General features: G+C 38.8%; 1 protein-coding gene across 1 annotated transcript in view; it reads right to left on the bottom strand.

Annotated features, from left to right (window-relative positions):
- LCOR (ligand dependent nuclear receptor corepressor) overlaps positions 1-26,639 on the bottom strand; it is a 61,915-nt gene that overhangs the window by 14,992 nt on the left and 20,284 nt on the right. Inside the window, exons 2-5 of the mRNA XM_082310704.1 lie at positions 15,491-15,556; positions 14,996-15,075; positions 5,149-5,281; positions 268-555 (exon numbers count right to left, since the gene is read on the bottom strand). Of these exons, the coding sequence (XP_082166830.1) occupies positions 268-505 (238 nt within the window). The 5' untranslated portion in view covers positions 506-555; positions 5,149-5,281; positions 14,996-15,075; positions 15,491-15,556. The remainder of the gene's footprint in view (positions 1-267; positions 556-5,148; positions 5,282-14,995; positions 15,076-15,490; positions 15,557-26,639) is intronic.

Genomic DNA, 26,639 nt, shown 5'->3' with positions numbered 1-26,639 from the left:
ACATCACACTTGTCCCCAGAGTTTGGAGCACGTCCATCCCCTTTGCCCTTCTTCAGAAAAATCACTCATGTCTATGGGCCTACGTTCTTTCAAAAAGTCTCTTCTCTCCCAGCCACACCTAGCTAGTCATTATTTTACTGTAAAAACATCTACCACTTTTCCACTTTGCGTTTTATGTAAAAGTGTACGCTTCTAATTGTCTGGTTTTGCAACAAGAATGCCATTAATGGATTGCTGTAGGATGCAAGACACTGGTAAGAGTCCTACCTTGTTCACTAGGTTCTGACTGAGACTTTCTGACAGTAAGGTCCAGAGGTGAGTCTTGGTCAGCCATGAGAAGTTTGCTGAGCACAGGGTTCTGAGCAGTTGCAGCCGTGGGAGAGGAGGCGACCAGAGATGCTTTCAGCAGGCTTTGGTTCTTTGTGCTATTGGGCTGGCTGGAGTCCTGAGTAGAGCTATTTTTTGAGGTATATTCAGCAGCAAACTGTCGGATCATTCGCTGCATGATCTCACGGGCCACTAGGGGAATATTGGGGTCAGAGACCCTAGGACTGTCTGTAAATATTAGAGATTTTTTTTAAGGAAGCACTTTAAGTAAAACAGCTTTTATATTAAGTCATTGTTTATTTAAAAAAAAAAAAAATCTAGGGAAAAAAAATGAAAGCCAAAGATAAAATAGTTTCTGTAGAAAATGTACTATAGTCTTAGAATACCTGAACAAGAACCATTGCTGATTCTGGTATAACCTTCCCAAAAGAACAGTTTCCTAAGAGAAATATGCAATCTCATCTTTTTTTTTTCAAATATAGATATGTTTGACCAGACCTTTAAGAGGTGTGGAAATGGAAAGGAGAGCTAGACTCATGAAGAAAATTAACACATAATGAAGCTCATTCCAGAAAAAACTGAAGGGGTTATTCGGTGGAAGAACTGAGTAACTTACCTGCAGCTACAGAAGGGGAGAAGGGGGAATAGAGTTGCAGCAGTCCCCTACAAATTTACTGGGAAACAAAGCCCTATAGTTCTGATTTTTCAAAATAATACATATGAAGATCAAACGTTCAAGTGTCTTCCATTCCATTCTATCTATTCCTTCTGACATTTCTATCATTATAATCAATGCAGCACCAGGTATTACCCAAAGAGCTTTCACGTATACAAAATACCAAAATGTGTCACATCAAAAGTAATTGTATTTCTAGAAGAGCTGCTAAATCGATTAGTAAGAAATGTAAAATGGAACAGGGAGACATTCCAATTTATTTATATGAAATAGTGCATAAATACAAAAGGTATTTGGGGATGCGGGCAACTCAAAAGTATATTGGCAAAAATCACTATTTTAGACCAGTAGTAATTTGTGATATCAAAGCAAATCTGTAACTCCTTGTGTTCTCTGGCCAAATCAGGTTTTAAAAAAAAAACAAAAAACAAAAAACAAAAAAAACAAACCCAACAAAAACCAAAACAACAACAACAACAACAAAAACAACCAAAAAACCCCACAACAACTCCAGAAATGGCTCAAAAGATTTGATTTTCTATTTCTGAAGAAACATTCAGAGAAAATTTGTTTGGTCTTCTACTGCACAATCTTTAAAAGCAGCTCTCAAAACAGAGCAATAGTAAAGTGTTTTCTCTTTACAAAAAATTGCCCAGGTTGAAAGGTAATCTATTGAGATTGAACTGTTGGAAACATTAGCAAAATCTTCTGTGGGACATTTCAGCATTAGATTTGCCTTTTACCACCATTTTTGACAAAAATGCATCAGTCCGACAAACCAGCTTTAGACTATCTGTAAAGGATGACTGACATGAAGGTTTAAGCATGTAGTTGCCCACAAACCAGAGAGCAGCAGTAAGCAGCTACTGTGTTTCTTGATGAAAAACCATATTGAGCTTTAAATACTTAATTAAGCCCAAATTCCTTAGTGTTAAGTACAGTTTTCTAAATATAAGACCTTATACAGTCAACACATGTATTTTTATAGGGGTACAGTAGCTGTAAACTTCTGAGACGTTTATGTAAATACTTAATAATTTTCTTGTAAAACCTACAGGATGTTTGATTGTTGCTAAGGACGAGACACTAAAGTTTTAAGAAATCATGTAATGGTGAGCCAAACTTAAATTTAGGTACATTTATAGTCTCACTTTCTTCCCAAATGGTCCACAAGGACACAAGCCTGGAGAAGCGTGGAGGTTTTTTTCTGCTATGGTGACATTTCTTCCATTTTCTAAGCTCTCTACTACAACCTGCTGAAGGACATGCGAAAGGCTCTAGGAAAGCCCAGAGGGACACAAACCGATGGCACGATCACACTGATGCCAACTATTTGGCATGTGCTTGTAGTGTATACAAGTGGGGCTGGCAGGAACGCAGAGCTCTATGGCACCTGTATTTTCTGAAGAAGACCCAGGCCTTTACTGTGCACCCATGCTCCTATGTATAATCCAGTAATGTTTAGAGCTGAACATATTTCCAAATTCAGGGAGAAAATACTATATATGCCTACCGCCATGCATCTTTGTAATCTGCATCTTCAAAGAATCAGCACAGTGTGACTACTGAGAGCCTTCTAGTGCTGCTCAAGATAAACTCTCTAATTCAGGGCACAAAACCCAATTTTCAACCAGAAGGGTAGTTACCTAGGACATTAAAGGCTTCTTGCTTAATATAAAGCCTGAATGCTAAGGATTAAAGCTTTTCAAAAGTGAGTGCAAAATATTTGCTCATGCCTCTGCAGCATCACTTGAAATCAACCAGATGTTTATTTTGACTCCAAGTGTCTACTTTTTTGAAAAAAATAAACTAAAATTAACTAAAACAAAGATTCTCAGAGAAGAAAAATACAGAAAATATTTATCAGCTATAAATAGTCTAAAGCAGTACCTCTGAGCTTTAAAACCTTAACAGCTTCTGTGTATTTTATCTACATTGAAATCTTAGAAGGGCAGTATCAAACAAAAAAAGGTATGATTTCATTAAACCATCAAAAGAAGGTCCTATCCTGCCACAAGGTAGAGGTAATGGACAACTAGGTACTACCACTCTGCTTTCACTGGAAAGTGTGAATATTTGAAAGAAGCATTACTGAGTCAAGAGTGTCATGGGCACAAAGCAGAGAGAAAGTACGTAAGATTAATGGACAGTAAACGTGTTCAAAAAGTTTGCAGATCTTGAGAATTACCTATGTACGTTAAGTGCGTGAGTGCATGTCCTTGACATGCAACAGGCGTCTGTTCGCAGAACATCTGCATTTTCTCTGATCTGCCTGGGCTACATAATACCAGTCTCAAATGTTACTGGCAGTGAGGACGGAAAGGAAAAAAAGAAAGAACTAAGCACTGGCATGAAACCAGGAGAGCCCAGCATCTCTGAGCAGCGTAGGAGCGTCGGAGTTCTGCCATTCTTTGTGTCCTCTTTGGTATGACAGTGCCTGGGGATCTTATGGCAGTGGCAGGAGTTAGAATAACCTTTCAAGCAATCTAAATACAGCCAAGCTTGACAACGATGCATTAAGGATTCAGGACTGACTTCCTGCCAGGCTTCTTCCCCTCCCTTATTACTCTTGCACCAAGCACAGCTTTGCCAGAGGAAGGAAAGCAAGAGTATATTAAAAAAGGTTCTCAAAGATTCTTAGACATCTGAAGTGATTTCATTATCTTCATTCTGTGTATCTGACCATGGACGGAGTGTTAAACCCCTCGTTAGCACACTGCAATATCTGCTGATAATTTTCTGACAATTAGGGAAGCATGCATTTCTAATAATGCATGCACACAAGTCATACATAAAAATTTAAGCTCAATGTTAAAGGGATGAAGTCTTTAATAAACAATTTGGAAGTGATGGAACTGCATTTTTTTTTCCTCTCAGCAGAAAAGTAATATGGAAAAAAGTATCTTTTCCTCTAGATTTTTGTTTTCTTAAATCCAGAAGGGATTTAAAGAGAGATGGGATAAATTTGAAAGCAAAAGGAAACATTAACCTTAAAAGAAAAAAACAAACAAACAAACAAAAAAACCAAAAAAACAACCAACCCACCACTGAAAAGGAAGACTTGGAATAAAAGCATTATCTGAACTATCAGTAGTAATGGAATAACTGTCCTTCCTACCATCCTACATGCTTCTACAGTTTATGCAATACATCATAATGTATAGTTTGTATTTATTCATTTGAGTCATAAAAGAAAGGCTAAGATACTGTTATCTACTTAAAACACCTTTAAATATTTTGGTCACTGGGAGGAAGGGCTGAGGACCGGCTACAGCAATTTCTAATTTGTTAAACTGAAGCCTCGCATTGTCCCCCAGCAGACAGGTTGGAATTACTGATTTGGCAGATTTTCTCACACATGGGTTAGACTGATAAGTACAATGTACTTTCATTCAGGATGCATTTGGAAGCAACCTCTGGATTCCCATTTCTCAGATTGGTAGAAAACAGTGAAATGAGTTTTGTGCCTTCCTAAGAGCACATTTAACTGACATAACTCTCCAGAAGAGATTTAGAGGATTTTCTAGCATTGAGCTGCTGTTATTGTTCTCAGCATATTCTACAGTACTGATTTTCCAATTCTTTTGCTGATCACGTTTTGAATTCACCATATATCCCCCTTAGCACTATTCCAACAATATTTTATACTGTGGATTGCTGGGGGTGGGGTGGGTAATCACTACAGACCATAGTGAGAAGACTGCTGACCTTTAAGAAAAACTGCATTAGTATATATCCCATTAAAATAAATTAAAAAAAAAAAAAATTACCCACCTACTACTACCACCGCCACTTGCCCCTTCTTCCAAACAGCCCTCTCACCTAAACATTGGTTTCAGGGGAGCAGTTCTGCTGGGTAAGAACTGAGTAATTCCTCCAAAAGTGCAACACACCAGTGTTCTCATGGAGACATTTGGTTTAGGGTTAAATATGTTATACTCTTCCTCTGTCCCAAGCCCACACTGTTGTATTGCTACATTATTTGAGAGTCAATTTTTACTCTTGATAGAGAGATATATATAAAAAGAAGACAACTGAAAAACACTGAACATACAATGACAACTTGAACGTCAGATCTTTGATACCTGCGTTGCATGCAAAAAGACCAGCGAGAGACACCATTTTTCCCCCCCATTAAAACCAACCTTTTCTGCAAAAGACTGCATTGAGGAACTCTTCCGCTTGCCTTTCAAAACGAATGATTTTTGCTTGCTCTTGTCTAAGCAGAGCTTCTTGTCCAGCTTCCGAGGCTGGCTCATCCAGACTGACTAAGTGTTCCTGCAAAGATATTAAATATTTTTAAGATCTTCCTGACTCCAAAATGAATAAAAGTTCCTTAGGCATTAAATATTTTACTAAATTAAAAACTTTGTTAGGTACTCAGCACAGAGTTGAATCTATTGAAATCACAACTTGATTTTTGACTGCTCCAGAACATTGTACTTTGTCTTGTTTTCTTGTTGTAAATGCAGAAGCAGCCTATAAGATTTGATAACATTACAGGAAATAAGAGCCCACTATAAAGAAGAAGATTTAGATATTTTACAACATTCGGCTGCAAATCTCCTATCTAGCACTTGTTCTTTGGCTATTACTTTTAGTTCCAGGACATAACTGTTGAAGGCAAAACACAGAAAGTTCTCCTTGCTCCACACAACATTCATGCAAACTGAGCAATAAATGACCAAGCATTAGCAACAAACAGGTCCTTTTGTGAAAAGGCTCAGTAGTAGCTACTTTTAAGTGAAATAAACTTAAGTTAGCTGCTTACAACACCCGCAATGAATTAAAATTCATTCTCTCTCTCACAACTGGAAGCAACTGAGTTATCTCAAGAGTATTTCAAAACAAGTGTTTTAACTACAGTAATTAAATTGTGTGAGCTGCCAGGACAAATTACTAATTTTAAATACAACTCAAGAAACTAGAAGACAATGGTTACAAAAATAGGAAATCTAAAGATTTGGATTCCCCCGCCCCAGATACACACCCCTTTTCTCATTTCTTTCCGTTTAATGCCTTGCTCCTGCTGAGGAGAACAATCTCTTTCCTGGCCCTCTCCCTCCACTTTCATTTTAAGCTATATTAAAATTACCTGTATTTACCTACTGCAGGAATGCATACACAACCACTCTTTGGGTTTAGGGAGTGTTTTGTTTTGTTAACCTTTGCAAAGTATCGGTTACCATAATATCTAGGCTACATCTGTTTTTTTGGCCTCTACTGTACAAGTTGATTTCAGGTTCATATCCTCACGGGACTAGAAGGGAAAGAAAGAACTGGCAATTCATTTAGAATTCACAATAAATGAAAAGAAGTCATTCTTAAGTTTGTGCCGTCCCAACTTCAGGAGGTCTAACGAAGCAAGGTTACATAACCAGCCCATAGTAAATTAACAAACACGGCAGTCACATGAACTACGTGCAAAGGGTAATAATATGAAATGCTGTGGACTCTGGCCTGAACAGCATGGGCTCTCACCTCAGATTTGTAATTCGACAGCTTCCAAGAGTTCTCCATCAAAAGTAAAGGGAGATATTATCTCAGACAGGGTATAGAGACAAAGCAGTATTTTATGCTAAATAAAAAGATGAGGAGCATGCGATGACAGAGGTGAGAGGGGAGCAAAACCACCCGTTTGCTGTGAAGGGAAGAGCCTGCAGAAGCAAAGACCTCACAAAGTGACTGGTGCTTTTTTGCATACCAGAGAGATCCAGGCTTGCTCTCAAACCTGCTGGCTCTCCTAGGAAAGATTAGCGCTCTTGAGATGGTCTTAAAGAATACGAATTTGAATTGATGGGTTAACTATAATAAAGGTGTTCGTCTCTGTGCCAGGTACTCCTGTACCAGTAAGCAGTAGTAGTGCTCCTGTGGTTCACTGCCATTTTATGAACATGCTGAAAACGCAGTTGTAGTTTTCTGATACTTAAAATATGTGAAATATCTGTACAGGATTTCACAATAAAAATATTTGCGGAGAATAAGCCCAATATTTTTTCTAAGAGGTACTCTTCAAGTGAGACTTCACAGAACATACTTGCATCCTCTTTTTGAAACCGTGTTTCTGCATCTGACAAAGTTTAATGCAGGATCTGTCCTAGTTATTGACAGCCATTCTGAGTCAAGCTCCGTTATCTTTTAAGCATTATCAGGATAATTGTCAACTCAGCTTATCAGTTTGTGTAAGAAGCAGACACTTGTGCAAATTAACTAATAACAGAAATAATCTAGGCATACAGAAGCGTTGGAACAATCGCTGGAATATCTAAGCATTTACAGACAAACTGCCTTAAGTTTTACTTTAAGAGGAATCTCTGCAAACTGATGTGCAGAGATTTGGCTAGATAAGATCCATTAATTAGCATCCTCTAGCTAAAGTCCCACAAACCATTGCAAAAACAACTTACTTTGAATTCAAAGGACAAACAGAGAATTCAGAATTGAAGGAAACATTACCCCTTCAACCTGATCTGATACTCTGCCCTTTGACAGACTATAGCTCTGGAAGAAGCCTAAAATAGCATTTCAAATCCTCCTAGTACTTTCTGCAACTAAGACAATACATAGTAAGTACTAGCCTAGCAACTCGAGTGGAAACCGAGTTCAGTGACAGCATGCCTCACCATAAACAAGGGTACTTTACATTACTCATATAAAGGTAACATACAGAAAGCATAATTTAACCTGCCTAGGCTACCTAAAGCTGTGCATTTTCTACATAGAGAAGGAATGAAGAAAAAGGATCAGCCAGAAAAAAAAAACCTGTATGTGGCTTACACTGGTGAATGGCTGAATAAAGGATCATTTGATCTGCATTCAGGAGAAGAGGGGAATAGCAAGGCAATGGCAGTGCTTAGTTCTTACCCCTCACTAAGGAGCATGCATCTCTTTACATGTATGGTTTTTATCAATGTCCATGCTAAGACATCAAAATGTAAAGAAATGCAGTTATATAAGAGTCAGATTTAACTTTGTGCATAGAAAAAAAATCTCCAGATATTTTCTGGCATCTGCAGCACATCACTAACTACATGAGACAAAATATACTGGAGAGATTTCTGTTTATTGCAGTTTTTTTATTATTTTCTTATCAATCCTGTCACAATTATTCCAGCAGGCTTCGCAGCTGGTTCACCCCTAGAAGGAAACTTCCGAGTTTCCACACTAAATATTTGATTGTGATTGCTATTCAAACTCAACTTCCAAAAGTGTTTTGTGTTTTTTGTTTTGTTTTGGGGGTGTGTGTTTGGTTAGTTGGTTTGGTTTTGTGGTTTTGGTTTGGTTCCCCCCACCCCCACCCCCTCATTTTCCGCCATTTCTTCCCAATAACCAATATTTGGATCCATTATCTTCAGTCTTATCCTCTCACTCTACAGTCCCGAATCACATCAAAGTTTTCGGTACCAACATGCAGGTAGTAGGAAGAACAAAAACCCATTAATATTTAGAGAGCATTGTCACTGGTTACAAATACCCCAGAAAAACCCCAACCAGTTACTTTTACATATTATTTATAACACAGCATTCATTCTATTCTCTTTGTGCTTCTCTTCAGGTGGGAACCATGCCCCAGAGCATCCCTGGAATCCCATCGGTGAACATGCAACACCACTATATTGAACAATAATGCTTCAGGAAAAGATACTTGGAGTGGTTTGCACATGCTCCCAAAGGGCTAAAGCTCTTTTTGTACGTTAAGATATAGAGCATAACTATGTAATTAAGTTAAAGAGCCTTAGAAATACAGAGCTCAGGTTTTTGAAATGCAAGGTCAGTGCATGACCTTGAGAGAGCACCTAATCCTGGACAGCCTGGCCTTGTCAGGACTAGTGCTGGATCCTCATTGAGACCCTCCTTGTAGGAAATGTTGATACAGCCATTCTAAATGCTAAACTGCTGGCATGAAGAGAAAGGTATGATGCAGGCTGGTTATGTATAGATATGGCAACAGTAGCTCCATGTTTAAGCCACAGGCCACACGCAGGTGGAGCGGGAAGCGCCCACAAGCTAGAACAGTGTGAGATAATTCCTATCCATCTTCGTGGAGAAATCGGAGAGGGGCTTCCCACAGCCCGCCTGTGGCTGACTGGCCAACCCATGGACCCTAGGGATACAACCCAGCCTCCCACCCCACCCCAAGGCAAGATCAGGAACAGTAAAAGGAATTTTTCAGCATCCCCAGGTTGTCTTCTCCAATACTTTATTTTTTCTTAAGACTGTACAGTCTTTTTAACTCTCAGCCAGTGCAAAGGAGAATAATCTACTATTTCCTGTAGACAAGCCTTAAGGGCACCAGACATTGTCTTCTTCCTTCTACCTTCAAGACCAAGTCATTCTTATCGCTTTCATATCAAGGCTATTCAGTTTAAATCTCTCTTAAAATGCTACACCCAGCTGAGGCTTCATCAGCATTTAGGTAAGACAAGAAATTTCCTCTCCAGGTATTAAGACAAATGCCTCTCTTGATGTAGCCCCAAAAATAGCTTACAACTTTTACAATGCTATCACTTTTCAGACATCTGCAACTCGTGACTTGACAAAATAAGTCTGTTCTGTTTCTCAATTTTATCGAGATAATTTTCAATTCTGAGTGTGCCCCTTAAAGCATCTAGAACTGTTCCCAGCTTGGCATCAACTAAAAATTCAGATAGTTTAATTAGTTCTAAGATGTCCCCCACTTACTGAACACATATACTTTTGTTGTGAGAAACAGTATTATTTCCTTATTAGGATGACTGATATCAGATTTATCAAATTCAAAACAAATTTAGCTTGACTGATCCATAGCTATTGAATATAATTTATTACCTATAGTAGGAGGAAAGAAGAAAAAAAAAAAATCAGTGGAAATACAGTATGCTTACATTCACATTTATGCACAAGCAAAACTGTAACCCCGCATTACTACTAAACACAGCTGGAGATTATCACAAACAGCCTCTTCAGGTTTTAGCCTCCATATCAAATTATTTTAAAACCACCCAATACAAAATTGACAGTCTAAATGCTTGTGTTTTTTAAAGTGATGAAATCCATTAAAAATGTTTTAGAGCATCTTCCAGCACACTTAGCATCTCTGTACACAGTTTAAACACATTCCAAAGCCATCAAAAATCATAAGAGCTCCGCAACTTCAACTCATTTTCAGGTATCTCCTTTGCCATCTTCTATTATTCTACAAGTTAACACTTTAAATGATAGCGGTGGCTTCTCTTCGGAAATATTCAGACACTTACCACAGTTTACTTCTTATTGTTTATGTTCCTCCATAGTGAAAGGACACCAGACTCGGAGGCTGTTTTTATGACCAATAAATCAAGTAGTGGCACAGCACGATACTACCTTTTAGATGTTTGTGTAAAGCAATTACTTACAAGCTTTAAAAAATATCCAAATCATATCAGAGTAACTTTCAATTTTAAAATTACTCCTCTCTGTGCTACACCCTACCACACTTCTTCACAATCGAAAGATTCGTTAGAGGTCCTTACACTGAAGCCCAGGTATTTTATGGTACTTCAAAAGATCTTCTGCCGTCAACAGCATGAAACTCCAGAATATGCTCCCAGAAGTCATTTTCTCTCTTGCTATTTTTGTAGCTTAAATATATCTACAAAATAGTTAATGTGCTTAAGAGTATTATCCTTCTTGTTCTGCTCTCACCAACTAATGAGATTAGTCATATGTCCGTCCCCTCCTTTTTTTTTTAATACATATGAATTGCTTTATGTAGCTTTAGACAATAGTGTTTTCTTTTCCAAATGAATATACTCAACTGAAACCTCTTTAAGGATTCTTTTTCAAATTTCCCCTCTTACTACTGTTGCCTTCTTCTGACCTTATCTATCTGCATCTTCTTTAAAAAAATAAATCTTAAACTAGGCTTAAGCTCCAACTATGAGCAAACGACAGTACAGACTACCTCATCTAATACAAACATTCTACATGGAGCCACAGATCTCTTCTATAATGATAGCCCTGACAATTTATTTAACAAGCCACACTGAAAAATTAAGAAACATAATTAAAAAGAGATAAGTCAAGTACACTTAAAGTTCAATTTGTCTGAATTGATGGGTCTTCTCTGTATCACAATCTTTTAGAAGGAAAAGCTTCCTTAAAAACAAACAAACAAAAACAAAAACAAACCAAAAACCAGCCATCTTGCTAACTATACTATCTTAAATCTTCCCTGAGAAGAATAAAGCCCACAAGGAATTGAGAATTACCACATTTGCAGATTATGCAAATGAGAACTCACTGGGTTTGGTCCCACAGAACCCGATCTACTACTTCTCACTATGAGTGGGCAGCTAGAGCTGCTAACTTTTGTCTTTTTTGTCTTTCATGCCCATCAACGTACTCATGCATTTCCGCACACAGGCACCTGTGTTAATAACCTGGTAGCAGCTCCTTAGGTTATTATTATTATTTATTCTCTCTGATCATATCATACTGAAACAATTGTGTACTCTGAATTATATGATGGAAGGAAAAAATTCCAATTTCTAAAAGCTTTACATTATTGCACATAACCCTTTGGATTTGGGCAAAAATGTCTGGGAAGATTTTAGCTCCCTACTCTGTATTTTATTATCTCTTTCAAATTAAGACACTTAAGTCCATTTCTCTATCAAAAACTGTCTTGTATTTTGACTGCCAAAAAATCCATGCATTTGCTCAGTATTTGCAAGTAGAACTACTGCTACAAATAAATTAATCTTTTCAGAATACTTCAGCAGATGGTTCTCCATCCTTTGAAGAATGCATGTAATTGAATCTGATTGCTTGTAAGAGCAAGTACCAACATCACTGAAATGGGTGGGAGAGCAAGCATAGTTTTTTCCCCTTAAACAGCTCTGCCAATAAACTAATCTTGCCCTCCAATTCTCATTCTGCAGTCCAGAACTCAATTCTCCTTAAGCACAACTACTGGTCTCCTAAGTTACAGGTAATTCTCAAGGGCAAATGAAATCCAGAAAAAAAACCCTTAAGATTTTTATTGCTTTGAACTTGTCAGACGAGGTACCTACATGTGACTCAGGTGAAAATCAAGTACACTGATTAATTATTCCACTAATCCAAAAGAGGGGACTGGAAGAGACGTACCCACTGGAAAAAAGGGCCAGCCACAGGCACACGCTGTTGTAGTGTGTGGTTTGTGGCTATCTTGCTCCCAGCTACAACATCAATGACACACCTTTTAATTCTGTAACTCACCAGTATACAAGCACAAACCCAAATCACCCCATCCTCCCTAGTTCTTTTCCTAAAAAGGTACAAGGATGCACATGAACAATAAAAAAAGCAGAATAGAAGATGTGGCACAGAAAGCACAATTGCTACCAGTTTATGTACAGGAGCAGACAAGTTTTAGCAGTTGCAGAAGACTCAGCCTGCAACTCCCTAAAAAGAAGGCGAGTTAAAGATATCACTACAGATGTTGAACGGAAGAGATTTCAAATGAACTAGTACCATTTCTAATGTAGAAGACTGCCCATCATTTGGCTAAATACCAAATGAAGTTACAAACTTTTTTGTAACAATCGAGTCTCTGATGTTTTAATTCAAATTATGATGTTGTTAAATCCATACTGTTTGAAGGCTCCCATAAAAGAGTCATGTACACTTAACACTGTACTGCAAGCTAATGGCATCAGCAACGGCCAGCAGTGCAGCAATTTGGCATACCCACAGAGGAAAGGAAGCACTCCCGCCCTGCCATCTCTCTCAGCTGACATACAACAACTCACTAGGTCTAAAAGGAGCCATATTCTTCCCTCAAAAACAAAAACCCTACAAAATCACAAAAAACCCAAACCCAACAGAACTGATATAGAGGCTAGGGGGCGGGGGGGGGAAAACCAAACAAAAACCAAGCACAAACACATAAAAAAATCCTACGTACTCCAAAGAATCCGCATGCCAAGCATGGGGAGAATCACCAGGATGAACAGAGAAGTCACAAGTCTGATTTGACTGGACTGGGTCACGCTCCTTCCCCACTCCCCCAAACAGCCAGTGCTCCCTGGCCATGCAGCAAACAAGCATGTGTACAACGCTGTCTTTACTGTCCCTGTTTATCAATCAGCTGTAAGAAAAATGGTTTAAAACAGGTATTTTTGGCTACTGAAATGCAAAGTGACAGAAGTTGCTTGGGTTTTATTTATAAAAATTATTCTACCCAAGCCCATAGCGGCTGACTGACACTACCACAACCTCTCTTAACTGACATTTCTCTCCAGCCTGCTCAGAACTTATAACCTCTTTCCCCTTCACTTAGTGCCTTTGCTGAGCGGTGCTGCACGCCCCTGCAGCGTTCTGCGTCAATCTGTACAGAATCCTGACATCTCCTTCGACCCCTGATGCCAAAACACCACAGAGCACACCAGATGTGACCACATCTGCATCTTTTCTTTCACCCATTTAAAAGCCACCACACAGTACAATGGGAAGCCATGTGAGGAACCTTAACATACATTATAACTACCACTAGCATAAGGAATACATCACCAGTTTTTCAGTGATACTCACAATCATGGGCTACACTTTACTATGTGAAACTAGAAAGAAAAGCCTATCAAAGTACACAAAAATATAAATAATGATATCTCAGCTTCTGACTAAAGGTTGTGTAGAAGCTTGAAAAGGACAAGACAACCACACCTAATCAGCATACTATACGGTAGACATTTGTGTTCTTAGTTTTTGTCTTCACCTAACAATCACCGATTTTCAGGAGCTGTATTTTAGTTATTGTGGACCTACGAGGACAATCGAGATGTAAACAGTCTTTTTGAAGATCTACACATACACTCTTAGATTCTCCCAGGCTACAACCAGTCTCCGACCGCGGCACAAAATTAATTTCTGAATCAATTCAATGGCTTAACTAGAACTGTGCTAAACACTGAATTTTGTCTTTTTATGAGATGACATAAGTCAAAGAAGACAGAATCCCTTACAGCACAAGCGCGCATACAGCTTACCTGCTGTCAGTCTCAAGGAAAGAAAGTACTATGCCTTACATCTGTTCTAAAAACAAGAGTTCCTAACCCTCCTCCCCATGCCTTAACAAAAACTGTAATACAAAAACAGGCATGAACTGGCAATATAGCAAGTATCAGTGTAAACAAGGCACTTCCTTCATGAACAAGCCATGCAGCCATACGTGTTCGCTGCTGCAGAGGGAAGGGTGCTTTTGTTTCATTTCTAAGTTGACAGAGAGCCACTCTGCATGTTCTTTTACATTGTGCAGGAAGAAGTAGTAGTAAAGAGCTCCAGCAAATGAAGTTTTGCCAAGACAGATGAGCCTTCCTTCCTATGCTGTAGAACAATCATTATTTCAACACATGGGCTGCGCAACAATCACGTACAGCATGGTAGCCTTTGTTTCATATATAGCTAGAATCTCGTTAAGAAAACAAACTGCAAGTTTATTGTGTTGGCAAAGCTGACTTGTCCACCTTTAGGCTCTGACTTGGTTATAAACAAGCACAGTACAAAACCTACCATACATATGAGCCCTTTAATAAAAGGATATGGCCCACAGGGAAAGAGATTCCAAGATACAGAACAAGACTCTAGGTTGTTAAAATGGACCACATTTCCATACTAAAGATAAGCCCAGCATCTGACTGTAGTAAACATGCACAAGCCAAACTCTGACTCCCCTGGGAAGGTTACATGATCCCAACAAGATCTCTTACAAAGAACTCAAAAAAACCCAAACCAAACAAAAAGCACCAAATAGAAAGAGCCACTATACAGAAAAAACAAAAAAATCTGCATCACATACTACAAAGAAAAAGTTGCAGAGAAGAAGCAAGTCTCTTCATTAACTTGTATTATTTTAATTCAGAAAGCCTTTTTCCAAAGGAGGGGAAAGGGTAGGAGGTTGCAGATTTTCTATGTTCAGTTAACTAGGAGCAGCAAACTCCCTCCCTTTGTCCCTCCCCTACAACTACTAGCTTCACACATCTGCATTGTTACCTTCACTTTTTCTCTTCTCAGGCAGCAGAAAAGACAATTTTCATCAAAAGACCAATCAGAAACACCTTCAGGCTCACAGTCTGTAAATCAGAGGAATAGCAAATTACTTCATATTCATAAACCGCGACACAACTGGAGCCAAAAGAGAAATGCCGAATTAAATACCTGTTTCACAACATTCTTGCCTGCATTCTGATGATGCAGGTTTCATTTCGGCCATTTTTCTAAATCCCCAGATTACCAAACTGTATACATTTTATCTATGCACAACAAATCTGTTTTTCCGAGCACTGCCAAACACACTCCCAGCTACATAAAGATGAACGCACACTCATTAGTAATTTTAGCCAATATGAAACTAACTGTGAGCACTGCCTGGGGGAGGGGGAAAAAAAGCACAAATCACCACGGTAACACACATTTTCTAGAGGCAGAGCTGGGGCTGCTTCTGTCATTAGAAATGCAGAACAAGATACAAAAATAGAGATTGAATACCTTTAAACAAACTGAGATCTTTTAATAATCCAGGTCCAAACAGGCCTTCTAGAATACTTTCAAACCCTAAAAGCAAATAAAAGAATTGTTAGCTTTCTAGATTAAGTACGTCACTACAAGAATATTCACAATAGCAGTTCTATATTTATCTGTTCCAAGAACAGAGCTCAACGTGTTTTCTCTAAGTATTACAAGATGCATGGGTCACAATTGTGATGACTGAACTACTGACAAATCATAGTACAATCTAGAGTCCACCGACTCCTGTACTTTTATAAATAGCTAGGTTAAAAACAAAGAACGTTACGACATTGAAATAAGCCATTTTGAAAAGAAAACAGGGAAGTTGTAGGTTCTACAACTTGACCAGGTAATTTCTGTACAAAAAAAATTCTCTTGCTTAAGCCTCCGAACTGAAATAAGGGACGTTTTCCCAATTAAAAAAAAAATACATTCTTCCATCTGAGTGGCATTCAGTAACTTTTCTGAATTTCAGCAAACGTTAGAATTGGTGGTTCCTGAAGCGTTACAGGTTTGAAGAAAGAAAATTCAAAGGAAAGGGATTCAGCAGTGCCATGCCACTAAGGAACAAAATTCCAATCACAGATCCGCATCTAAGATACACAGTCTGATTTACTTCAATGCCATGATTTATGCCTCACTTAAATCTAACCAATTTTAGTTAATTCCAAAAGAGGAAAAACCTTTACCAAAATTACTGCCATTATTTGGAAATGTTAAATCAATATTACACTAAACCCCTGCTGGCAGCAAAATCTACAGAGCTATTAACTACCCAATACTGTGAGAAGACAGGTTAGCAGAGTGAATATGAAAAGTACAAAGACTACTTTAAGGGGGACAGACAAATTCCACCTGCTTATAAAAATGTATTCCCAATATGACCATAAAACTCAAGACTACAACTTACTGTATTCCCCCCCTCCCCCCTTAATACTTTTGCTTTGTAGGTTTAATAACGGTTTGCATATAGCTAGGGGCGGCTTCTCCTACTTGCCTGAATCTTTGAGAGGCAGAAAAAGAAATGGAAAAAAAAATTTAAGACACAAAAATACTTTTTTAAATTTAGAGAAACTTGCATGGGTGAATCGGGGACAGACAAACTACCTGAAATAGCCATTTTAAGAAACCAGTCAAAATCTAAATGATCACAAGCTATGAAGGAAATCAGTTATTACATTGCAGAAGAGCAGTAATTCTAAAATAACTCTGACTTTCTACAGATCTAATATCAAAGTTATCTTTCGGACAGCAGTCTTCAAAAAGGAAAGGACAAGCAGCGTTACACCCTCTGGTTGGCAGCAAGAGTGCCAGTGCACTCACGTCTTCAGGCGTCAGATGCAGGATCCGACAGAATTTGCAGCCTGCAATATAACTTAGGTGGCCAAAGCGTTGCCAGGGTACACCACCAATCCTTGATCTAAAGCCTGTCAGAGGCTGACACTAAAAGTCTAATCTCAGAAAGGACCGAGTGAAGAACAAAAGAAAGAAAACAAAAAAAAGGTGGAAGAGTGATGGTGAAATAACGGTCAAGAGTAAGGAGAAATAGGGGAGAGATCAGAAAACAAGGTGGAAGAGGAAAAACTGGAAAAACATCCCATTGAACAGCACCTTGTCAGGCAGAGAAGTAGCACTGCCTCCAAAAAAAGCCAATTCAGGCTTCAGGAAGTGGCAGGAACAGTGGGAAAGGGCCGACCAACCTGACCTAGAAGAAAAATAGGAGAATCAGGGTATTGACCCACAGGTTTATAATGCTGACTCTTTTATGGGCAGTGACCCCTCAGAATATGTATCTGAAATGAAACCTTAAGGAAAACAGCTAACCAACCTCATTCTTTATCTTTTTGTTTAAAAAATTATATTTTTTATATATATATATATATAAATAAATACCAGAAGAGCGCAGAAATTTTACTTAAACTCACCACTCTTAAAATAGTAACTGCCAATGACTCATGCCCCACAGTTTGCCATGCATGCAATTGCACACTGAAGTCCCTGCCAAGTTTTACAGCTTGGATATTGTACAATCATAGTTTGCTAGCCCACTGTTCTCAGTGATGCTAATGCCACTCGGTTTTTATTAATATTAAATATTGGATTTAGCAGTTGCATAGCAACAGCAGAACATCTTATGTGCAATGCTTGACATTAAAAAAGGCAAATAAGGGAAGTATGAATGTATTCAAAAATTATACTGAAGACTGGCAAAACTGCCATGAAGCTGAGCCCTATTCCCCCCCAAATGCAAAGTGCCATGCAGTAAAGACACTATAAGCCCTGCGATGTAGTATTCAGTCATTCAGGACTCCAAAAGAGCAACTGTGTACAGTTAATTATGCATAATACATTGAAAACAAAATCTTGAAAAAGGAGCTGCCTACTTTTTATAGTATTTTTTTCTCTCCATTGTCACTGCTCTTAGAAGCTTGAAAAGAACATTTCTTTTCCCACCGATTGTCCTTTTCCATTTGGCAGATGATATTTTCCTGCATTTCAAATGGAACAGAAATTAACATGGCTGCCTCTGCTAAATTCCGGTTTCTATATTTTCATCATCTATATTTCAGTGTCTGACAGTTCACAGCAGCTGAAGAGCAGGACCAGTGGAAAAGTTGAAGGAACAACAGAATTAGAAGAAAGGAAAAGGGATAAAGATCCCAATGTTTGAGCGCTTTCTCTTAGATATGTTCCTCACAATTAAAGCAGCCATACATTTAACACTTACAGTGTTACTGGTGAGCTATACAAGGAAAAACATCTTTTGGGCATTAGTGTAAGAATTTAGAAAAAAAGTGCTGTGGTTTTTTTTTTTTTTTTTTTTTTTTAAATACAACATTTACAAAGTGTAAAACATCATCTCTATCTCAGAAGGCTCTCCAGCAAGTGAAGAATTAGCAAAAAAAAAAAAATCCCAAAATGAACAAATAAAACCCTTAGTACTGAAGCAACGGTGGAATAACTTTTTAAATGCAGAGGTTGTTACACACTTATTACTATTTCACAATTGTTAGCTCTAAAAGTAAAGCAATATTTAAGAAACATTATTCTCTAAAATGCCCTCTGACAAAAATCAGAATATGGATGTGCCCTAAGAGTAGCAAGCACAGAAATTAAAACAAAACAAACAAAAAAGATAAAAAGAAAAAAATGAGTTGAGTATGCAGTTTTCAGCATGGTCAAATTTCACTAGTTTTGTCTCCGCACCTAAACAGTTTTATTTTCATCTTTTCTGGCATTTCCATCCTCCCTTCTGTAACCAAGTATTTTAAGTCATAAGTTTAAACTGTAATTATAGTTTGTTGGTTAACAGTTTAAGACAACAACAGTTAACACAACAGTTTAATTTCAAGCTGGGGGGGGGGGGGGGGGGGGGGAATCCAGTTAGTCATATCATCTTTTGCCTTAAAACTGAGAGCACTTGTAGTGATTAAGTAGCTACCAGGCTCCTTGAGATAACACTATTAGAAAAGTTGATAGTCCAAGAGAGGACTTTACTGGCTGATCTCTCGCAATGGGGATTAGCCATTCTCCCCTTTAAAAAACAGGAACGCAAGATCTTCAGAAGGAGACGGGGATGCATTTCTGGACTGCCACTGACAGAGCCGAGCATTTCAAACAAAGCTTTTTTCCCTTGCAACAGCACAGTTCAAACATACCCTTTAATACTCACTACATAATTCAGCCCTACACATGTATCTAGTCAAAGCAGTAAAGCTTGTATCACTAACTAGAAGTCAGATAATTTTGAGGGTCGTAAAGAAAAGCAAGGCTACAATCTGTCTTTACTATTACATAAATCGTTAAAGAACTCCAAAAAATCAACATAGCAAGGTCCCCGAAGGGGAAAAATAAAAACCAATATACATACTTATCAACTCTTCAGCTCTAATCTGTGAATATCAATTTAATCTGAGAATACCAGTTTGTAAACTAGTTCTCAATAGACTAAATAAGTACTAGCCAGGGCAGTAGTTAAGTATAGTAGATATTGTAGACCAATCGCAATAGAAAATAAGACAACTGATTCATCAGCATTTATTTATAATAAACAATCAGCCTAATACATAGCAATTTGCACTTTAAAAGGACAACTTTGAAAAGCTGGAAATTGAGTCAAATCAAGACAACAGTTGTCTACATCTTTTGTTTAAATTTCTTAACTATTTATGAACTTTTTACTAGAAACCCTCAAAACAGTATCATAGGGGGAAAAAATCTGACTTGTTAATTAAAAAAAAAAAAAACAAAACAACCAAAACACAACAAAACTGAACACCAACAAAACTTAAAAAAAACCCCCAAACCTCATGCGACTAAGAGTAGCAGCACAAAGAGGAGACAAGAGGTTGGAAGAGGGGCAGGGGGATTCAGAGCAGAGAACATAAATCAAAATTCAGAAACGTTACGAAGGTCAGAGCAAAGAGATACACACAGCTTTAAAGTAAGCAAAGAAAACTAAAAAGGCAGCACATATGCATATTAAAAAAAAATTCTATAAGAATATGGTAGTTTATTAAGAAACATTCAATAGGATGGCATACGATCACTCAACAAAATCAATCAAGGTGATATTATTTAACACTTGTAAGTTAATGGTCTTAAAATGCTATGGAGGTGATTTTTTTGTTGTTGTTACTCAAAGAATGTTTGCAGCAGTGTTTAATTCCAGAAAGTCTTGGAATATTGAGAAAGTTCCAATGGGCTGGGGGTGGGGTGGGTGGGAATCATCCCTTTGAAATGTCAAAACATTAAACTGGTAAGTACTGGGGTCTCAACTTGGTAAAGGTTTTCAAAAACAAAGAACAGCTCAGAGGACTACTGAGGAATTAAGAGCAAACATAAGGTCAATCAACATGGGCTTATAAAAATGATCTTATTTGACTTTTATGAAACTAAAAATTTGATTAACAACAGTAACAGGTTTGATATAATATTTTTAGATTTATGTAACATTTTTGGGCTGGCACAACACACTTTTACTAAAACCAGCCAGAAAAAAAACCAAAACAAACAAAAAAACCCAACACAAACAAACAAAAATCAGCCAAATACATATAAACCAGATTAAAAATCGATTAAGTGACAGGTCTTGTAATGTTGGTGTCAATGGGAAACCACTGCTAGTGAGGTCCATCAGGTATTGGTTCTTGGCCCTATGCCATTAAGCATTTTAGTCGGTGACTTGGAAGAAAGCAGTCACTAAATTTGCAGGAGATACAAAGACAGGAAGAACAGTAAATAACAAAAGGCCCAGGTCACAGAGGCTGCTTACCAAAGCAAATGCAATTAAACACTACTTCGAAAGGGGGGCGGAGGGGAATGGAGAAAGCCACAAAACACACATCTAGGAACACGAAAAACAGCTTCTCAAAGACATATCCAGATCCAGTGGCTGAAATTGGAAGCTGATCAAACTCAGCCAGACATAAGACACTCTTAATTTTACAAGGGTCCAACTGAAAACACAAGACATGCACGCCAGGACCAGACCGACGCTTTCCCTAGCCTAGGATTCTGGAGGTGTTATTTAGGGAAGTGTGGGCCGGCCGCTAAGATCTATTCCCCTTGTACTCCACTGCAGCACTTACATTCATCACGTTAGGAGTCTCATTAACTAGTAGGAAGCAAGAGCCACCACCATCACATCAGGTTTTTATTGGATTTCTCATGCCTAGATTTTCTGGTCAAGATTGGATATATTTATCCACAGCTATGGGATTTGAAGCAGGAATTAATTCAGAAAAATCCTACAGTCTATGTGTAACACGGGAATTCTGTCTCTTTCAGGACAAAAATCTATTAAACTTGAATGTTTCAGTCACAGGCATCTTAATAGAAAAGCAAGACCAAGCAACAAGGGAGGGGAAAAAAAGTCACAGGACAGTTATTAATATACACCAAGTCTCAGGACATGCATATAATTATAAGTTGTGAATATTCTTTTATTCATGCAACAAAATAAAAGAATCTCCCATCCACCTATGATGAGAGATCTCGTTATCTGAATGGAGCCCAATTAAGTACTCCAATTACAAGTGAAAACAACTTTGTCTCAGCTTCCTGGGGAACAAAGAAAGAAAAAGCCGTGCATCTTCAGTAATTTTTCAAAGTTCATGCTTCTACATTTTTGTTAATGAAACTACACTGCTCAGGGACTTACTGCAGACGCCCCTGCTCCAGAGACAACAGATGCTTTAGGAAATCCAAGGACTTTCCGGGGACCTTAAATATCAATAACCTGGCTCTGTAGGAGCAATACAGATACATACATACAGAAGAAAAGAACCAAGGTTGTTAAGATAGGTACTGTTTAAAAGACGAACAGGTATAACCAAGTCCTATATAACAATACGTAGCTCTTCTATAGCTTTTTTCACTAGAACGCCTTGTGTTCCCAAGACAAAATACACTTGCTGGTATCACTTGCTGGGGTCCCTAAACATGCCCTTGGAGCTCAAGAGAAAAAGAATCCTTTGGCCTTAGACTAATGCTTTACTCACTGTAGAACGGCATCTCCAGTAGAGAAGTTTCATTTGAAGCAATCAAGAAGCCAACAAGGGACATGTTTTGTCCAACAGCCATTTCACTGTTACAGTAACTTACCACAGCAATAAGCTGAGAAATCAAAAAAAGGAACAAAAAAAACCTACTATGGCAGCAGACAAGTACTGTTCATAAAAGCGCTTCTGACCATCCATCCTGCAAGACTTCATTAAAATTCCACTACTGGTCTGTAATTTTAATAAAGATGATGAAGCTGCAGCAGGCCATTCTCACTCTTCTCTCCATGCATCCCTCCCAACCAAGCAATTCTTTTTCCTCCAAAAATCAAGTCTAAGCACATTTTCTCTGATGGAATATCAAACTCGCAGCAAGGCATTTAAAAGTTAATGAGCTAAGTATGACAGAAAAACATCTGCATATCTGAACTACAGCGCTGCAATGCACTTGCCTTCACAACAGAAAAGAGTCCTGTCAAATCCCCTAAAAAAAGGGTAAATCTCTCCCCTCTACAGGGGAGAACAGAGAGGCAAAGACAGCAAGTTATCAGGCTGTTTTGCAGGGCGAGAAATGGAAACAGGTCTCCCCATCTTATGTTAGCACTCTAACTGGCAGATTATCTCACTGATTACAACTGAAAAGTTACCTCCAAAAAACCCAGAAGTGACAAGTTACAGCGCTTGTTTCCAGAGTAGAGAGTATATAGCAAGGCAAAAGGCATAATATGGACCATCTCCTGCCCCCCTCCCACGAGGAGTATTTTTGTGTGTGTGATCTGATATCAAGAAGAGAATTACACGAAGACATGCAACCTTCTTATCTCTAATCAAAAGCCTCAGCAGCAGAATTCGAGAAAAGCCAAGGACCCTCTGCAATGGCTGTCTCAACATCACCTCAAGATACAGCAATTGCTCTGGCAGACTGAGCCATAATCTTCATGTGGATCTGCAGGGGTGGGAAGATCCTCCGATTTGTAGATACTGCATCACTAATCTGGCTAGTTTTTCAAGTCAGGGGTTGTGGGCTTTTGTTTTACATTTTAACTCGAGATCAGGAGGTTTATTGTACGACTATCTGGTTTTCTTCACAGGCAGGCACCACCAATGCAGGACCTTACTGGAATCTTCTCATGTAAATACTTGCATTTTATTACTTTAGAAAATAAACCAGAAAACACAGACATCACAAAATGGCAAAGAATGACAGCAGAAGAGTTCCAATAACTACCAACTTTCTGTGCATCCTTAAAAAGGTAGTTTTTACTTAATGGTAGAATAAGATCTAAATTGAAAACAAACAAACAAAACCCCCAACAAACAAATTTTACACTAAAAATTGAAGTGGGAGTTGGTTTTCAGTATCTCAGTTCAAAGACAGTGCTCTTATTTGTTCAGCCTCCAGGTCTGGAGTTCCAGCAGGCAACAGGTACAGCTCTCACTGAGAAGAAACTACACCAACCAGCTAGAAAGTTTATGAACAGATTAAGAGAGTCAAATAGCCCAAGAGTGAGAGTGCTCAATAGCACAAAACATCATGGACCCAAACGTTACTCAAACTCGAGGTAATTTTTCCACATCCAACAGTGTTGCATCATTTATTGCAGTAAAATAAAAACCTTGAAATTTTTTTCCTGTTGGAGACAACCTGTTAATGCTTCACTGCCAAGCAAAGTTAAGATGACATTCATTAACTACCAGTGTTTATCCCCATACCCCATGCTCGCCCAGCACAAGCATAAGAATAGCCTTGCAGTAGACAGAATTGATCTGCCTGGAAAATGCCTCCCATGGAAGGGACAGGATTTCCAGCAAGGTCAATTCACTGTTCCACTTTATTTCATGGCCATAGTAACGCTCATACCACAGACCAGCCAGAGTCAGGTGTGCTGTCAGGAACAACTTGCCACAAGGAGGTATAGCAAAGGCCCAAATCAGTTTGAACCATGGAAGAACCCTCCCTCTCCCCCAAAAGCTGTATATGTGGAAGCACAGGCTACCTGCGATTTCCACCCCAGCCTCAAGAGATATGTATTGGCATGGTGCAGAAGTGTGTTAGAGGTGTGGGTTAAACTGGCTGAGATATTAGCTATATTTCATACTTCATAGCAGTCCTCTTTGACGAGGGTTGCCTTCCTCTAGCAACTCAGTCCTGCCCTACATCATTCACTGTCTGCAACACAGCCACCTACTGAAACCAGACTAGCTGAAACAATTCAGCTAAAAAACAGCTCAGAAAGGGTAGGCACAAGCTGCCGAATCCATTTAAACAAGGACTGCCAGCAGAAAAAGCATCTACCAAACCACAGCTTTGATCTAGCAAACCCTTGGAGTGTGACTCGGTGTCACCTCCTTTATCACAGGAGGTCAGTTAAATCGTCAGTCATTACTGAATTAACTCAATACATTACTCTCTTCTTTTTGGCTCTTGAGTCATAAATACCCCTTTCGCCATCTCTACAGAGATTTTCAAATCTATACAGGAGTCTGCAAAGGGGAACTGAAAATCTGATGATCTTCAACAAATAGCACAGACCTGTGCAAGTTTATTGAACGTTTCTTAGCTGAGAGGTGAATATGCTGAGCTTACCTGTAAGGTAAAAACTGCCAAGAGCCTTTTCACTCTGTTATTTGTTATTGTAAAAGTCTGTCTGATGTTAAAATAAACCTCCACCATAAGCCATTGCATAATTGCCCCAATGAAGAGTATGCCTTCTGACTCCAGCTAGCTAACACCATCCTGAAAAACCTTATGATATGCAAAGACACACTGCTTTATTAAGTCAACTGATTATTTCACTAAAACACCAGCGAGTACATCTAAATTCTGATTAAGAAGCTAACAGAAGAAAAGAAGAATCTAGACCATGGAAAGAAAGCCGAATCATGACCACAGTGAATATGAAGCACACCTGACGTTTTGAGGCGGCTTCCCAGAAACTCTGGAAAAGTATCCTTAGCCTTTTCAGATGGACTGTTCAGTTCAGTCTCAACAGGAAGGATGATCTAGGTGAAATCAGTGGGTGATACGGGCAGATACACAAAAATGAAAGGGTAACTGAAAGCAGGGCAGGGGGCAAAAGTTATCCACCCTAAATAAAAACCCCCAAAACAGAGATCAGCACAGAGAGAAGTATCTTAACCCTGAAAGACACGAGCATAGAATTCGTGCTAGCTACAGAGCAGATAATAGCGACTAATCATCATCACTGAAGTCACATTTGAAAGCACACCTCAAGTGAGGCGTTCCCACAACACACGGTGCAAAGGGAGCGCAGCTAAGCCTACCAGCCCCCTCCAGCTTTATGGTCGTTCGCACAACAACAGTATCAAGAGCACAATGGTACAAAGTAAGCACGTGATAACTCCTGCATATCGCACAGAAGGTATAGCTCTATTACTACTGTGACTCTTGGGCCAACAGAACTAAACACCAGCAGAAATATTCCTACCTATCCTTCATTCACACCTCAGGGTATGCCTGTGCACTAAAGAAGCTGCAAGCCCTGATATTCCTCTGGAAACAGAGAAGCATAACCATAGCTGCTGACAACTTTGTAAGAAAACATTACAGCAGCAAAACAACGTGGTGCTGAAATAAGTTGCGGGAATGGAAATTGCCAGATCTTATTTAGCTTTACTCAGTGTAGACTAGGAGCAGTGAACCCGCTTTAAAAAAGCTACACACATATGCAAGAAACTTGCCGTAAACAGCTATAAGACAGCCTGATCTTTGGGGTTTAGCAAAAATTTTCCCAAAGAGCAAGTGACTGATAAATCTCTCTCTCACTTCTCATGTCATGTAATGTTTGCCATCATTTCATGTAGCAGTTCTTTGAATCTTACTAACCTTTTTGCTTCAGATACACATCACCAATTCCATAAGCTATGCCTGCAGATGTGCTTCACAGGAGAAGCACCCAGTTTCTTTAGGGTATTTTGTGTCCAACTACAACTGGGGTCGCACTGAGCTTTTCTTTTTCCCTCTTGACAGCAACACGGGACAGAAGAAAGGCTGCTTAACGTCAGGCATTTCTGTTAGCACTCTTCCCTTTTCACTGGCAATACAAACAACTGTACAGGTGGATACAGAAGACAATGAAAAAAACCAATCACTTTTGCGTGCATTATTTCTAGACAGGAACACTTTCCCGGCCTAGTCCAGTTATGCCTGCAGGAACAAGCGGCAGGACCAGGGACAGCTTAGACAGCAACACTGCTGAAATCCAGACCGGTTTGGCTCCCTCATTCGCGCTCTCAGATCGCCTTTCCCTTATTCCGTTTTGAGACGGACATCTGAAGTAGGTACTGGATCAGAGCTGAAGATCATATTCAGAACAAAAACCATGGAATTTGGTCGATGCAAAACTAACATGATAGAGAATACATCTTTTATGATGGCCACTCAGGATTTCAAAGTTACGCCCAAGTATCTTTTCTGGGTAGCTACAGTGAATTTGCTGTCTACAGGTATATTTAACAGTTTACATTGCACTTAACTGAGTTACATAAACAGTAATTTCAGCTCCTATCACCATCTTTAAGTCGTCCTCAAGCCAAGCAGTCCTGTGCAGCTTTTTGACACTGCCCAGTCTTCTCCCAACTCATTTACTCCAGACCTTCTGGAA

The sequence above is a fragment of the Platalea leucorodia genome (assembly GCF_965183815.1).
Source record: "Platalea leucorodia genome assembly, chromosome: 4".
NCBI classification, from domain to species: Eukaryota; Metazoa; Chordata; class Aves; order Pelecaniformes; family Threskiornithidae; genus Platalea; species Platalea leucorodia.
This window is presented reverse-complemented; position numbering and strand designations above follow the sequence as displayed.